This window comes from Acyrthosiphon pisum, chromosome A1 (assembly GCF_005508785.2).
Source record: "Acyrthosiphon pisum isolate AL4f chromosome A1, pea_aphid_22Mar2018_4r6ur, whole genome shotgun sequence".
NCBI classification, from domain to species: Eukaryota; Metazoa; Arthropoda; class Insecta; order Hemiptera; family Aphididae; genus Acyrthosiphon; species Acyrthosiphon pisum.
This window is the reverse complement of record NC_042494.1, coordinates 129,815,041-129,833,259: the sequence shown is the minus strand read 5'-3', so window position 1 is coordinate 129,833,259 and position 18,219 is coordinate 129,815,041. Positions and strand designations below refer to the sequence as shown.

Below are 18,219 nucleotides of genomic sequence, written 5' to 3'. Positions count from 1 at the left end.
TATTAAATTTCCAAATCTTAGAATTAAAAAGAAAAACTTTTATGAATTTCTGTCTAAGATAATTTGAACATTGCCGTAATTTTTACGTATTTAGTCAAAATTTGAACTTTAAATGCTTATAAAAAAAAAATCGTGACTATATATTTCTTTTATTTTTCAATTGCTATTGTAAAAATATATTATGAGCCTTGTATTAAATTTTGAAATCTTAGATATAAAAGGAAAATTTTTTATGAATTTCTAGCATAAAATAATTTACGAATTTTCGTGATTTTTACATAATATGTTGTCAAAATTTGAACTTTAAATGCTTATAAATAAAAATTGTGACAATGTATTCCTTTTATTTTGCAACTGCTATTGTAAAAATATGTTAGGAGCCTTGTATTAAATTTCCAAATCTTAGAATTAAAAAGAAAAACTTTTATGAATTTCTGTTTAAGATTATTTGAACATTGCCGTAATTTTTACGTATTTAGTCAAAATTTGAACTTTAAATGCTTATAAAAAAAAATTGTGCCTATGTATTTTTATAATTTTTGAATGGGAGTTAGAACAACATATGTGGACCCTTCTATTAAATTGTCAAGTATTTTGTCCCAGCTAATTTTTTTTTATCAACATTTATAAAAAATTTTACGATTTTTCAACCACAAAATTACTTGCAAATTTTCGCAATTTTGACATATTTCGTATAAATTTAAACTTTAAGCACTTATAAAAAAAAATTGTGACTAACGATTTTGGATTTTTTTTTATCACTGTGAGAACAACTTATAAGAAACCTTGTATTAAATTTTCAAAGTTTTCTATCCAACCAAAAATTTTTTATCGTTATTTTAAAAAAAAATACTTAGAAAAATTGAAAATTTCATTTGTCTATAAATAGCTCAAAAAAGTCGAAACACTTTGAAAATTTAACCCTGTATAGACACGCTAATATAAACATCTGTTGCAATTTCAGTGCTTACATAATTATTTTTTGAGTACAGTAAATAAGTTTCATTTTGTCAAAATGGCTTGCGTAAAATCGCGTTTTCCGTAATTTTTTAAGTTTCCTGCGCTTTGAAAGTATGGGAATTTCACTTGACCCCCAAGTACACTAGATCACTTCTTCAGAAAAGTACACTTTGAAATCGAAGCATTTTTACTGCTCCAAAGTGTCGTCAGCACAATAAAAACAAAAAAAAAAACACACATCATGTAAAATCATACATTCATCACGTCGTTCAGAATCTAAAATAAAACATCAAAAATTCAGTTTTGTAATGACTTGAATTCATCAAAAATAAATTTCCAACAACGTTAGTACTTTGCGAAGTAATGTCGATTACGTTAAAAGAATCATCCATTAATCTAACCTTGATAGGTAACGTCAAATTGTAAATTAAGTGACTGTAATATTAGATTTAGTAACACTTTAGTAAATAGTAATTACTAAAATGTACCTATAAGCGTGATTGTGCTGACTGAAGACGGTTCAATTATAGTTTATCTGCACAGATAAACACTGACACAAATAAGACATAAACAATATTAACAATCTTATATCTATGTGAGGTATTATCGCGTATAAAAAATGTTATCATTTATTGTAAAAATTAGACTTCTTCTGTTGCATACTATTTGCGAGCCATCATATTATAAAACTGTAACTCGGAGTCAAATTCTGATTAAACTGTTAAACTCATATCAAAAATATCCACAACACATAATATACGTTAAGGCTCAACAAGATATTAAATTATATATATTTAATAGTTATTTAGCTCGTTATTATTGTTATTGTATAATTATTTTCTATAATGATGATTAGTTATAATTTTAACTAATCATATCAATAATTTAGTAGCTATAGGTATTATATTTTAATCTTTCACACATTAAACATGAAAAATTGGAAATATTGTTATATTCCTATCTATATACATTATACAGTCTATAATATGCATACAAAGATAACATATACAGGTACCAATCTACTTAATTCCAATGTCAGCTATAATACATTTAAAATACTCATACCGTACTAAATTAGTGTAACACAACAAAGTATGTTAAAATGTGAAATATTAAAAAAACAAATTATTTATATGAAAATATAATATTTCTCAAATCTGTTTTTCTGTTTATTTATGATTTTTTGAACTACATAAAAGATTAAAACCAACAGCAGAGAGAAATTGACTAGGTATATTAAACATTTTAACGATATGAATAAAAGAGGAATAAAATATGAATAAAATAGATAGGTATCTAACATTTTTTTAATAATCCCATTCATTTCATATTCCACCAGAATTTACTCCCTCCCCCATACACATTTACATCGACATTCGTGTAGTAAGTGATGTACCCTATAACTGTAAGTGTAGCAGATGATATATACCTTTTAATGGACGTTTAACGTATTCACTGGAATTACCAGTAGTTGCTAATCTACCAAATTGTATAAACATTTTTCAACAGCTACTACCATTCTTAGTAGGGTCCACAAGAGTGCCTTTTTGCTTATAGGTAATAATGTAATATTATAGTTACCTGTTAGTTATTACATAGACCCGAAATGTATACCAAATTTCGATAATTCTATATTTTTACAGTTGATTACGATCATGTAACCATGTATCTATGTACACCTAATTTTAATAATAATGATATACCTATATGAAATGGAAGTGGTCAATTCATATATTTAATACATTTTTATTTGATAATTTGATTTATTTATTCTTTTTATAGTTTTCATAATCTTTAATTACTAGGTAATAAAAAATAATTATAAATAGTAATTAATCAATTGTAGGTTTGTATTCGAATTTTGCAGTAAATCACTTGCTACACGAATGCCTAAAATATTATATTCACCTATATAAATATGAGCAACCGAGGCAGTTGTGAGGGACGAGCTATTATAGTATTATTAATTCAATATAATTGAATATAACATATACTCACTGGTCCAGGGTGATGACGTCGGTGTTGCCGGTGTGTTGACGGGCCAACCTCAATGCCAAGTCATTTGCTTCGGAACCGGAATTGACGAAGAAACAGACAGAAAGCGATTCCGGCATTTTCGACACGAGCTTCTCCGCACACACCACCAGGTTATCGTGCAGAAACCGGCTGTTGGTGTTCAACTGTTGCATTTGCTCTATGCCCGCTCTCACCACGTCTGGATGACAATGGCCAACTGCGAACAATACATAACAGACGTTACAGATATAGATAAGAGCAGGGGCGGATAAGCTCTTATTTTGTTGTGCGGGAAATTAAAAAGTCACATTAAATAAAATTCATAAAAACGACGTAGTGTCTCCCTAGACCTTCAATTCACCAACCGTTAGGGTCCTATAGGGAAAATGATTTTCCCTAGTGATATAGGGATAAAGGAATTTTCCGAAAATCCCTATATCATTGTAAGCATATGTGCCCCCGGGTTCGATTTTGTATATAATTGGAAGCGAAACATCTACAAAACGATATTAAAAATTGAGTTTAAAGTTTAAACGTTATTCAGTAAATATAATATTATATACCACGCGTTACAAACTATATATTTGTGTAAATTAAAATTTGTAATAATTGTAGTTATAATACAAAATGTTTATACAAAATGCTTAGGATAATACTCATATTATATACTCATGGTAATATTATTATTACTAGTACAACACTTATATATCCATTAATCCAAAAAAAATAGTGTACCTACCTATATGCCTATATAAACAGCATAACATTGATTATTAATTCTAATATACACCTTATATTAATATCTACCTGTAATGGTTTGATTTTTTTATTATTATATAACGGTCGTTATAACTTACAAATATAATACCAAAACATAAGCTAAATTTGATAAATTCAGAATGTTCAAAATAGTTTAATTTACCAATTAAATTAGTATTTGTGGACTGTGGACAGATAAATTATGAACCCTATATAATAGTATCTATAGTAGGTATACCACGACCTATGTATATAACACGTGTTTACAATAACGACAAAAGTAAAAAATAGTTAGTCCTTTACTTTATAGTACCTCCTTAGCCACTTGGGTTAAGACTAAATGTAATAGTAATCAGTACCTATAAACTGTAAACGTAATTACCAATATCTATAATATGTGTATTTTTATTCAATATATATATATTTAAATGTAATATTTAGTAAATAATCGATATAAGCATTAAAGTATGATTAGGTAGGTTATTATGATATAATTTAGTGTTTTCATTTTCATTATCACAGCTCTACTATTACTAATAAATTATAATAATGAATAATAACTATTTTATTTAGATAAGGAAACAATAAACAAAAAGGTATAATATGGATATTATAATAGGTAGTCAAAATTTTTAAAAAAAATGGTACCAAGGTACCTACTTAATCAGTTATCCCACCAATCATCGGCATAGGAATTTTCGGATTTGTATAGTATGATGTTAATTTTTATTCTATTATTACTTACATAATTTTTAATTAATACTGAAATATTTTATGTAAATTATATTGAAAATAATGAAAAACTGGGAAGATGTTGTACAGCACTAAACCACCTATACTGTATAGTATAGTTTTGAGCGTATTTCGTCATTAAGTAGGTCACTGACCACTGTAATGGATGAGTTCAATGTGTTTTAAATTCAATAATAATCAAAGCATACGAACAACGATTCTGATCAAAGTCACACCGTCTCGGAATATAATATGGTCGTGCAGAAACACTGTCAACCACTATTTCTTTTGATATTTTATAGTTAACATATTATTAGTATTACGTATGGTACGATATAGTATTACGGTAGCCGGTAATTTAAGTAAAATATAGGTAGGTATTTTATTGTTATTAACTTATAAATTACAAGTCAATACTAGCTTAAAATTAGTTTAATTATTTTGAAAAATTAATTGTGTATAATAGAAATAAAAATATATTTAGTAATATAAAAAAATTCCAAATCCATATACCTAGCTAGTTAACATTTTTTTAACTAAACGAATAATAAAAAAATATTTTTTAATATAAATAAGAACAATTTTTTTTAGGAATCTATATTGTACTAAATTGTTTAAGCCTTAAATGTATACAATTCAAAATTTAAAAATTTAATAATTTTTGCGGATTTCGGACCACTTGAAAAAAATTGACTGTATCTATGTATTTTGTATACATTTTAATTAAGTGTGGGTGACAGTAATGGATGGTGGAGACGGTCAGTCAGCCTATATTATAATAATATTTTTTAATTACAACAAAATATTATTATTATATCTATATAAAAAAAACTGTGTTTAAATATTTTTTTAAATTTTTGGTGACAATATGAACTACTTATGAGAAATCTTGCTTTAAATTTTCAATCCTTAGCTATAGAAACTGAACAGTTTATACATTTTTAACTACAAAATAAATTGAAAATTGTCGAGATTCTGAAGAATTTTGTCAAAATTTGAACTTTAAATGTTTTTTTCAACTGCTATTATAACAACATATTATATGAGGTACCTCATACTAAATTTTCAAGATTTTGTACCAAATGAAAAAAATTTTATTGACATTTAAAGAAAAAACACTAAAAAAAATTGAAAATGTCTATAAATGGCTAAAAACGAGTCAAAATATTTTGAACATTTCAAGTATCTACGGTTATTTGTTTTGAGTTACACTAAGAAACTTAATATATTTGATCAAAACCTGGTTTTGCATAAGAATCTCCGTTTATTCTAATTTTGTGTTTTCTAACGCTTTTGAAAATAACTAAGAATTTTTTACTTTTGATTTTTAATTTTTACCCCCTCCCCCCTCCCTCTAAAAAAACTGACTACTGGCTAGACGCTGAAGTAGAAAACCATAGCATTATTTCAACTAAAAAAAAATGTTTACAGACAGAAAAAAAGTACTTAAAACACATGTACCTATTATAAAATCAATACATTCATCGCGCTCCACTCAGAATCTAAAACAAATAGATATTCGACACCTAATTGTAAGACCAATTATACGCCATGTATCACTCCGCTCGGTAATTATAATCTAATATATAAAAATCTCGTGTCACAATGTTTGTTACCAAACTCCTCCGAAACGGCTGGACCGATTTTAATGAAATTTGTTGTGTATATTAAGTAGGTCTCGGAGAGGGATGTTAACTATTTTTCACACCCATATTTTTATTTTAAAGGGTGGCTCATACAGGGAATTTTTTTAACCTACGACAATTTATTTTATTTTTTATACAGTAGTTGCCGTTGGTTACCAAACATATTAAATTATTTCACAGAATGTGTTGCTAAGCGCAATAAGCGTGTGTTGTGACTGAACTCCTCCTAAATGGTTAGACCGAATTGAATGAATTTTTTTGTATGCGTTTGCGTTTATTCATCTGATTTTAGTACGGTTAGGTTAGGTTAGGATTTTGTATTAATTGATTATATCAATCCACCATAGGTAGAATACGACAAACTTGGTATAACTTTGATACTTTAGAGTTAAATCATACACTAACGTACATACAGCACGGGGTCCGCGGTCTACCGCTGATAGATTGCCTACCTGATAATGTACTGCTGCGAATCAGAATTTTTATTCTGGGCAACGGAAAAGTTAAGATTAATTTTGAAACCATACACCGAATATTAAATAACGAATTGAACAAAGTTTGAGTCACATATAGTTGGTACACTTAATGGGCCATTTTGTATAAAATTAAAATGGCATAAAAATTAATAATATATTACTATAATACCTATAGGTAATAAGTAATAACTAATAACTAATAACTAACAACTAATATTATAATATTAATTCAGATGTTTTCAGTTTTCCTATTATGGAGAATATATGGCTTAGTAGCTATATGTATATTTATACAGTTGGAAGCAGGAACCCAAACAAATTACCTACCTACGTCAGGATTGAAAGAAACAAAGATGTAACAACCTATAAAGACGATATTATTATGTCTAAACAAAATAACTGTACTATACTGGTCTAGGAAGTCTTCGAGTATTATGATACTAATACGAGTCATACAAGATATAGCATTATAACTATTGTATCTACCCATGTACCTACGTATATTGCAAATTCACAAGTCACAGCACACAGCGATAAAAAATATTAGATCTTTTGTTTATTTGAATTAATTAATACTTTAGTACTTAATACCTACTATCTATATACTATAGTGTGTGCTATTTTTTTTTTAATACGGCTATACTTATTTGTAAACTCAATCGTTTTTATTAAGATAAGATAACACTATACCTACATATTACAATAATACGACCTGTAACATTGAAACATGCGTAGGCATGACGTAGCATTGAGGACATCGTACCCACATGTGTTGTCTACGTCTACTCACACACGTACGACATAGTAAATTTTCGTTCAGCGGTTTCAAATTTCATTATTTGTCTTATTGCCTACGTGACTACCTATATTATTTGAAATATCGACGTAGTAACGTAATGTTTGGTTCAGATGCACAAAGATGTTTAGGTCATTAATACAATAATAAATATATATATATACCTAGTACATTACAGATTTGCAGATATAGTAAGTTATATAATATATAGGTATATAAAATATTATATACCTACTAATATATAAGTATACTAGAATACTAGATAGTATAAATACGGAATAGGTGCAAACAATACAAAAACGTTTTAAACTTATAGGTAGTAGGACAATAGGTACCTATAATACCTATACAAAATATAATATTACCCGGAAGACATACATATACGGCTAACCAAACTTCTATTTGTGATAATTTATCGAATTAAATTATTATATAATGAATGTATTATATTTTTATTGCATTCTTTCATTTCAAAAGCTTTCAAAGCTTTAATTTTAAACTATGATCACTAATAAGTGTTAAAAATTAAGAGAACATTCAATTCGCCCGATTCGGACACGTAAAAACGAAGCGTTGTGTTTTAGGTATATCAGCTGTAAGAATAATTTATTTAAAAAGTTCCTAGTATCATAAGTCATAACTCATAAGCGTAGAATAGGGGGGGGGGGGGGTATAAAGGGGCTACAATCCCCCCGGAATTTTATTTAGCCACCATTCCGTACATTTTTTTAGTTACATTTTTTTGAATATATATTGTGTATACCAGAAACATAATAGGCTATAGCCAATTAGCTATGGCCCTATATAAATGCCCAGTATTCGAATTATTTAGTCAATTTATTTGTTATGATTTTATGCAGATGATTATTTGAGCATGTTAAATATAAAACCATATAAACATCCTTAAGAAGTCAATCATCTGATATAATTACTTATGAATTATTAGTATTTATTACCTAGGTACCTAAGAGTTATTATTGCGTGAAATAAAGTATCTACGGACACACTTGGTGTAGCTTGGCAAACCTAAAAATGCCAATGAGTTAGGTATTTGCAATTTTGTAGAAAATATACTCATAGGTGAACAAGTATATATAACGTGAGAATATATACGTGGTATATTATATAGGTACCAACCTATAGCTTCCGTAAGACAATTATTCCTCACGAAGTCACGACAAAAAAAATCCATTCAAATTGTTAAGCCAATTCCTCACAATAATCTATAAGGAAATCATTGAGTCTGCGATTACATTTTCCCATACGATTATCTGCACGAAAACCATGAATTTAGACGTCCTACTTGCACATTTACATTTAAGGGGGGATACAAGGGTTGGATCCCAGTCCCTGATTATCAATATTGTATAGGTAACTAGCTATTAATTAAACAATAAATAATTATCTACATTTTATTCTGTTATTGCAATTAAATTATTTTGTTATTGCCAACCCCGTTAAACACTCATAAATACGCCCCTACAGCCTACGTCCTACTAATGTTTAAAGCCATACCGTGGGCTACGTTATTGATGCAATCCAAGTATTCTCTTCCGTCTTGGTCGTACAAATACTGTGCTTGGCCGCGAATGATTTTCAAAGGATTCTTCTTATAAAACAATTCGCAAGATTTCCTAAAAAATACATACATAAGCAAACCTATTTGTACAGAAGACACAAAGAATATTTGAGTGTCAATCGAAAATTAATTAGGTTGTTAAATTTAAAAACAATTATATTTACGATTTTGTCATGTTAACGGTTTTTGTATTTGAATACAATTGGTGTATAATTTATTTTATTCAATTCAAATGAAATTTTTGCAGTTGGTTTGAGTTTAACCCAAAATAAATAGGTACCTACGTTATATAATTTGTTTTAAAATTAGGTAAGTAAAAATCGGAAATGATGGGAGGGCTTGAAGGGGCTTATCCCCCAAAAAAGTCCGTCAAGCCCGATTGACTTTGATATTAATAATGCCCCCCCCCCCCTGAAATTGTAATGGATTTTCGTCAATATGGACTAGCCTGTCCCTATCAAAGGAAAGCCGCGTGGCTTGTTCCGCTCGATTATGCCACATGTATGTGGACGTTTTTTCGAAAATGTCTAGAGGCAACAGTACTTTTTTTTTTAATTATTTTTTTAGATCACTTTAATCGAAAAACAAATGATGCATCGTCTGGACGCGTATTAGCCGCGCGGCACGGTGCCACCGATGATCGTGCGGCTGTGCCGCACGCTTAAAAGCAGTTACGTCTGAACGCGCCTTAAGAAATATTATAATTTATAAAATATTACCTACTAAATTTGATCAAACACATATTGGAGTTATATTCGTCATTATACATAATGTGGCTTATTACAAAAGTATTTACAATAGTAGGAAAATAAGTAATTTTAAAAATCATCAAATGGGTTATTATTAATTAATTATGTAGGTATCTAGGTGGCTGGCTAGGTTTAGAATAAACTTGACAGGTGTGAATAGGTATAAAAGGAGAAATATATATACATATTTTTTTTAACTAAACAAAATGTTAATATTTAATAACCGAAAATTTAATGTTGACCTTTGGGGATGTAGGTAGGTGGTCGTAAAAACGTAAAAAAGTCTGTCTTCGGGGCTTAGCTTAAATTGTAGCCCCGTAAAATTAAAACACTAGTTGCCACAAGTTAGTCAATGTATTCAACAATTAAATACACAAATTAAATGTATTATTTTTAAAACCATGGAATTTAAATAACAGCAGGTAGCCGGTATGTGCGTGACGATCATATGATATTAATAAACACGAAAAAAAAATATTGGACGCTGGTCAAAAAGAGACAAATTAACTAAGAAACTATATTTTAAAAATAGCACTTACCCGATATATTTATTACGCAGATCGATTGTTTCGGTAAATGTGAGCTTTTTACTTTCCATTGTCACTTTGTTATGTTGAATATTGAAATATAATAAGAAGTTTCCTAGACAAACTGCTCAGACCAATAAAAGATACAGCTCTGAACACAACCGTTCTAATACTGCATTAGGTTAGTAAATTATAATTACATACTCATAGATTTACGAAATGGTAACAGAGTGGATGACCTTCATAACATAATCAAAACAAGTTATCACACACAACAATAATATATGTATAATCACATAATTAATCTATCATAAATGGTAATATTGAATATTTATTTTATTATGTATTTAAAAAAATATATATATATTGTTTAATATTACAACCTCCGTGGTTATATAGATAGACTCAATAATAGTAATAATAATAATAATCATAATTGTAAAAAAAAATCTAAAACATATAAAATACTGAGTGGCAGACAGTGTTATAATAAAATATAATAATTAAAAGTCAAGTGGAGTTTAAGCTTTCGAGAACATCACTTTCAAAAAATATATTTTACTAAATAGAGTCATATTATGTGAATAAATTTTCATTATAATTACATACAACAAGGCATTAACAAAACAATATTTATGTTTAACTTACTACTCCACTTCACAATCAAAAAATAGGGTTTATCCGTACAGCTTAATGTAGATCACAATAGTTGGCGATCACTTGTTATCTTAGATCTTCAATTTACATAAAACAAATCATAGTTACAATAAAGAAAATTGAAAAATAATTAATTATAATAATATCATAATTCATAACAAATCTTGATATAAAATTGAATTACTATACAGAGTGTTAAACAGAATATACAATATTGCAGGTACAATTTTTATCATTATCATAGTATATAAAACAAAAAAATATATATTTCAAAACGAGCTTATAAAATGATTAAATAATGTAAACCTATATATGATCACTTGTTGAACACTCAGTATAATACAATTTTATTGATGAAATAAAATTAATTATGTGCCTATATTATTAAATAATCAAATTAAAAAAAAAATGTCTTTCAATCAATACAAGATATAACATGTTAACATATTGCAATAATAATATACGATAATAAAATGATACAATAAATAGTCATTAAACAATGTATTTGTTATCAAAACAATGTCATATTGTTTAAAAGGTTTTAAATATAACAACTGAAAGTAAAACCGAAGTCTTATAAATGGCCCAAATTACAATAATGCTGGCACTATATTTTTGGTGGAAAAATAAATATAATATAATAATTGTATTCATAAACTAGATTAACTATTTAATATATTGTATTTGTATAATATATATATTATATTATGTATGTCCATATGAGTATATGACAAATCAGAATTTAATTAATTATATATAAATATAATACTAAAAATAAAAGTAGATCAAAAGAAAAAATAAGGAAAACTAGCTAGGAATACATTTAAATGGTGGAAAAAATGTTTCATTCCATATAATGGAAATCTAATCATACTTGGGAATGTTAAACAAGAAATTAAATTTTTAAATATACAGAAAATAATAGGTTAAAAACAAACCTCTTAACATGTTACATCATAGTTAATTCTAATAATTTGATAATTTTTAATTTCGCTCTAATTTATTATAATAATTTTATAAAACTAATTGTCATATGGAAATATTATATTTTAAACTTTAGAGTTTTTTTTAATTAGATGGTATGAATATTTAATAAAATAAATAAGTCCAACATTTTTCCCATTTACCATATTATATTGAAATAAAATTATACTAAATATAGAACAAAATTAAAAATTTATTAAAATGTAATATAGTAAAAAAAATAAATTTCAAGATTTTAATTTTAAAAATATACACAAATTCATAGTTGATATTTGATGGACAGTAACTATTTGAAAAAAATAAAAATGAATAAGTTAGTAAAAAACCGAAATAATAGACTTTTGTAAGGTTCAAAATAATAAACATATTTATATGGCGCCTGTTGTCACTATCACATTATCTTAATTTTTTGTTTAAAGAAAATTTAATTAATTGAGGATCACACTTTAAATGGAGAATATAGTATTATTCATCAATCAAAGCGTATACCAAAAAAAAATTATATTGCCATAATACTATTTAGGTATTTTATTTATTTTATACTCATAAAATTAAATTAAATATTTCATACACGTTCAAAATGTACACTACTATGCATTTATTGTTTTATGGTGTTTTAATTTTCCATGATTCCTCTTGTATTCGATTAAAGCAGTCTGCTAGGAATGTAAACTGTACATATAAAAAGTGCATATAAAATCAGAAATGATACAACAATAACATAAAAATATAAATTTATTTTTAATTACATCAAATAAAATACTCACATAAGGAGTGTGTAATTTAACACATTTGGGGCTTTTTTCTTCACGTTGAAACTGAAAACTAAATAATCCATTAGACTCATCAACCTCCCAGCATTTGATAGTTTTCCATGTGAATTCAACAATTTGATTCTGTAACATTAACATTTTATGTTACAATATATTTGATATTTGATAGTATTATTTTAATTATTTTTCTATTTAATGTTCATTATAATTATTTAATTGAAAATTTTAAATAGAGAAACATTTTTTTACTACGGTAGGAATAAATATCAAAATTTATATTTTAAATGTTCAAAAATATACTTATTTTTTTTAGTGTATGGAATTATTTTAATAGTATCTTCTGTTAATTACTTACGTTCATGATATTCTAAATGTTATAGTTAACATTTTTTTAATATATTATATCATCAAATTATCAAAGTAAAAAATAAGTCGACAAACAAATACAACACAATATTTAATTTATATGCCATCAACAGTCTATTTTTGCTTTAATTTTGGTGCAGTTATAGGCTGTATTAAAGATACTTTTAAGTTACCAACAATTACAGCAAACTATTACTAACAGACTACTTATACCAAGCACTTACATCTAAATATTTTACTAAAATAGATAATAATTAATTTAATTTTCTAAAGACAGGAATTTTATGAATTGACATTTGTGGCGTAAATAGTTTTGAAATTTGGGGGGGGGGGTGAAGCTCAGGTCTATACTTGAAACTCTTATGATGCTGTTAAATTATAGTAGTGAAATCATTAGTTTTTTTTGGGGGAAGGGGGCTATAAAAACTCTTAGGGGGGCTTATGCCCCCCAGCCCCCTCCTATTTACGCCTATGACTGACATGTTTTTACTGAAATTAATCTGCATAATCTGGACAAATTATCAGTTTTCATTCCTTGATAAATTATAATTCTAAAGCTTTATATCAAGCAAATATTGTATATTTAAGATTAAATAATATTTTTTAAAATACAATAGGTTTTGGAAATAATCCGAAATACAACTCTATTTTATTTAATTATTTATAAATATTTATCCAATGAAACATTATTCCTAATCATATTTTCCATACAATTTTGGAGCATAAGATCGTCTTAAGGTTAGTATTTTAAAATCATAAACATCAAAATCTCTAGTAATCATTAATTAATAAGTATTACCTCAAGAGTACCATCTTCAGTACATGCTATAAGTCTAAGACCTAAATAACCAACTGCTGCCATTACATGACCAGTCTTTCGAGAGTCACACGGACAATGTGGAAATATTACTTCACCATAACCAGGTAATTCTTTAGCCATTTTTAAATACTGGAAAAACATTTTTTTTAATATTAAACTTTTTTGCTTAATTTTTCATATTCATACATTAAAACTTTACAAATTGTATCATAAACTGTGGTTAAAAAATAAAATAAAAAATATGATGAATAATTACATCTAATTTTTTGGAAGAATCTTGCAAAGCTTTTAGCTCATATAAACGGTCTCCTACAATGATATGATTACGATCAACTTCGTCTATAGTACTCCAGAAAATAAACGTAGCAGCTAAATTATCTGATTCTATGAGACGAGTTTCAACAGCTGGATTAAATAACCATCGCTTTATACATAAACAACTAGCACTCGCTGTCCGGTAGTTTTGAACATAAAGTTGATGAGCTACTTCATTCGGTTGAATTTTCCTTTCTAATAAAATATAATAATATGATTTTATAATTAAATAATGTATAGTATATAAATTTTAAATATTTTAAAGTCATGACAAAAATATACTATGTCTTGTGTTAAAAAATTTTAATACTCACCAAAATTATACTCAACAATTTCAAATAGGTAAAAATAAACTGCTGTATTTTCAGCCATTTGTATTTTATCAATAACACTGTTGTAAACACTATCAGCTGTTGCATTTTTTTTAGTTCTAATAACTACTATTTCTCGGTCAGGTAATATTATTTTTAAATCCACTATGGAGTCGATATTCTGTATACAAAATTAAATGAAAATATTAAGTACCTATATTAAAGTCTAACATATTAATAGAATTACCTGTATGTTACCAGAATCAGCAAGAAAATCTTGCATTATTTCACATTCAGCTATAACACGAACAGCACATACCTTTTCCAAGTATAATTCCAAACCCCTTCTTCTAGAATCAAGTTGTTGTTCACTTAACCTGTTTCAAAAATAGCATTATTTATTGTATATTTATATAAGATAAATTAATATATTTAGAGCTTACGTAAATGGCCACTTTCCCGGGAGTTTAGGAAAACTGTACCCAATAAACTCTCTTTTGAGGTTAGCATGTAGATTGGCAAATTCACTATATCTTTTTGAACACAGATGTCGACCAGCCATATATATATTGAACACCTAAATAGTATTTTTATTTGTAAATAAAAGATCTCACTATATTCCTATCTACAATGGTTAAAATTGATAAAAATAAAAGTTAATAATGCATTATATTAAGGGAAGAAAAAACCAACACAGTTATACTTTGTTATGAGGTTAGGTTATCAAATAATGTGAACTTATGATAAATTTACTGTTAGTATAATTATGTAAATAAAAGATTATAAGACAGTGGCGTCATTTGGGGAGTGACAAGGTGGGCATTTGCCCCTGTCTGATTGTAAAAGCAGCTCAATAGGCTGGTGCCTAGTGGTTTTCGATTAACCATTGTGCATTTTTATATTAAAATAAAATACCTATTAATATGTGCTTGTGAGCAGTTGTTTTTAAGATAGCTACTTGGGCTGGTCAAAACTTTTGCTCCCCTCTATTAATAACTGAAATTACACCACTGTTACAATATAATCTATAAAGAAAAAAATTAATAATATTTCATATTCATAACTATTTCTTATATTTTTAGGCATCTTAGAACATTTCTATACATATTACATTTTTGATAAGTAGGTTGGTAAAATAAGTTGTTTTTAAAATTGTAATTTTTTAATAAAATAAAAAAAATATTCAATGGTATTTAAAAGAACTATCATAATATAATATCTTAATTATGTTATTTTTGAGCATTAAATATTTTAGAAATCTGATGGTTAAATAATTACATTTATGTTCATGTTTTAAATATGTTGGTATGATAATCAATTACATACTTATTAGTAATTACTCATCAAGATACATTTGATAAATTATAAAAGCTAAAGTATAATAAATTCTTACCACATATTTGTCTCCATCTTTATCAACTGTATGATAATCTGGTACAGAAATTGGTAATGATCTTTTATCACTATAATCTATATAATTATATACAGATTGATCTTCACTTGGTTCAAGTCTTTCGGCTTCCTAAAATATAATAACAGGAATTCAGTATTTTGTGTGTATTCGAATTTTTTTTTAAATGTTAAAAAAAAATATTTTTTTTAAAGTTATATTTCTATTTTCTACCATTGAAAATTGGTTCGAAGTTTTGTTTCCAAGAAAAAAACATCTTAAATTAATTTCTGAGTTACTTCAAAGCCAATTGAATAGTTATAAATGTATACTTATCGAAGTATTAATAAAATAATCATAAAAATAGATTCATGTATAACATTTTTTTATTTTTTTTATTATATAGCAACAAGTCATACTATATCACTGTCATCTTGACATATGCCAATATACTGTCAACTAATAAATAATCCCTAAATAATTGTTTGATTAATTTTTATAATCTAACTTATTGATGAATAATAATATTATAGTATAAAAGTTGGATTTTTTATCTTAGATAATTTTTGTTTGCTGCAACCAAGTTAAGTATTTAAAAACATTGTATTGCGCATATAAATTGCTACACAAAAGTTAGGATTAAGGTTTAAGTTTGGGTAAATCTACCAGACCTCTGTCATAGCCATATGATTAACAGTTTTATAAGTTAAGTTATTAAGAATCTATATAATTCAAATTCTAGTTTTAATTTATTTTGTTTCAAAAATTCACAGATCTATAAAGCAATGTTAAACTCTGATAAATCTTATATCTACATAACAAGGAACAAACTATAACACCACTATTTTAAAAGTAAAATTAATGTTAGTGTATCTTTAAGAGGAGTTATACCTGCATGAATTTGTTCAGTCTTAAAATGGAAAACATATTAAAATGTACATTCGGAATAATCCAACTCTGTAATATTTAATTAATCTATTATCAAATTTAAAGATAAGACTATTGTCTAGGCCACACAGGTTTTTTTATATTTTAAATATAAGAGCATTTTAAAATTGTAAATTTTTGCAAAATTTTAAATGCTCAAAACTTGCTTTAAAATTAAAATATAAAAAAAAATATAAGTGGAGCTCTTGATAATATAGTTACTTACCTATCTTTAAACTCGATAATAGGTCAATTCACTCTAATGTTAAACATAAAAGTAAAATGTAATATTCTGAAAGTAAAATGTGGTAGTTAAGCGTTAGTAAGAAAGAAACAGCACAAAAGGGTACAACGTCCTCTTAATGTAATCAGGTCATAACTGATAATATTTAAAAAAATTTAACCTTTACTGTTTATCAAGTATATAAAACTAATCTTACATTAATTTCTTTTTAAATGATGAGTTGGAAATATTGAGTTTCTACAATTCTTCTATAACTTAACTTAGTTGGATAATATTGAATATAAGGAAAACTGTAGAAGCCAAAATTGCTAATTATTATTTACTGTTCAATTCAATCAATAATTTTAAAAATATGCTCAGCATGTTATGTTTTTGATAACCTTTGATAATCTACTAAAAACAAAAAATAATAAAAATATTAACATACTTGAGGTGTAACGGAAATTACCGTCAGCGTCAACACATCACCACCCGATTTGATCAAGTCCACAACTTGTTTGTGTGTTGATCCTTCGACATTCACATTATTCCTGGATATTAAACACAGTATTATAGATTTTTAAAGTTTTTTTTCACCACAAATTAACAGGGATCCACGTCCCATAAACAATTCAATGACTTAAGACAAGAGGAAACACACAAATACACAAGCATGAGCCTTACACTTCGAGGATCCTGTCTCCTTTTCGAATCCCCGCGTCGTAAGCGGCTCCTCCTTCGAGTACAGCACTGACGTGCTGCAAAGGAGCGTAGAGTTGACCATTTATGCTCTTAAGTTGACCGCCCTCGCTAACCTGTCCACGAACATTAAATCCAAAGCCGGTGATGCTCTTTGTTATCGTGACTTCACGGGGGCCCGCCGGTACTTTCGACGACATCGTCCATTAACACTCCATCACCTAAATGAGCAACAAAAACGTGTGATCGTCCACGGCTCAAGTACGAAATCAGTGTTCATTTATTTTGAAAATCACTGATGGGTCAAGAATATTATCGTCCGACATTTCGATAACACGGCCACTATCAATAATATTATCATTACAATATGAATAGTAAATATTACGACTCAGATTTCTCAACAAGAGAGACATCTACAATACAGATTAAAAAATGTTTGTCTAGTTAATATCCGTTTGTTCGGCCCATATTCATAACACAGACAAATTATTTATTTTCAAATTGGTCAAAACTA

General features: G+C 27.2%; 2 protein-coding genes across 5 annotated transcripts in view; both read right to left on the bottom strand.

The window, feature by feature from the left end:
• The window catches only part of LOC100165269 (alanine--glyoxylate aminotransferase 2-like), a 19,246-nt gene extending 8,812 nt beyond the window's left edge, over positions 1–10,434 (bottom strand). The window contains exons 1-3 of one of the 2 annotated variants that reach the window (XM_003242709.4): positions 10,253–10,434; positions 8,901–9,019; positions 2,959–3,193 (exon numbers count right to left, since the gene is read on the bottom strand). In XM_003242709.4, the coding sequence (XP_003242757.1) occupies positions 2,959–3,193; positions 8,901–9,019; positions 10,253–10,311 (413 nt within the window). In that variant the 5' untranslated portion in view covers positions 10,312–10,434. The remainder of the gene's footprint in view (positions 1–2,958; positions 3,194–8,900; positions 9,020–10,252) is intronic. The other variant, XM_003242710.4, reaches the window with a different exon arrangement.
• Positions 10,435–10,551: 117 nt separating this feature from the next.
• On the bottom strand, positions 10,552–18,049 carry LOC100167300 (sorting nexin-27). 3 transcript variants are annotated; one of them, XM_001949255.5, is made up of 10 exons: positions 17,691–18,049; positions 17,455–17,557; positions 15,860–15,988; positions 14,910–15,043; positions 14,714–14,843; positions 14,470–14,647; positions 14,097–14,350; positions 13,820–13,969; positions 12,649–12,777; positions 10,552–12,553 (listed from the first exon to the last, which is right to left on the bottom strand). In XM_001949255.5, exons 1-10 carry the CDS (start codon positions 17,903–17,905, stop codon positions 12,488–12,490), a joined length of 1,488 nt encoding a protein of 495 aa, XP_001949290.1. In that variant the 5' UTR covers positions 17,906–18,049; the 3' UTR covers positions 10,552–12,487. The 3 variants fall into 3 exon arrangements, with proteins under 3 accessions (XP_001949290.1, XP_016657821.1, XP_003242756.1); XM_016802332.2 differs by lacking the exons at positions 17,455–17,557; positions 17,691–18,049 and adding exons at positions 16,748–16,813; positions 17,010–17,058; XM_003242708.4 differs by lacking the exons at positions 17,455–17,557; positions 17,691–18,049 and adding an exon at positions 16,748–16,856.
• Positions 18,050–18,219: the final 170 nt, after the last annotated feature.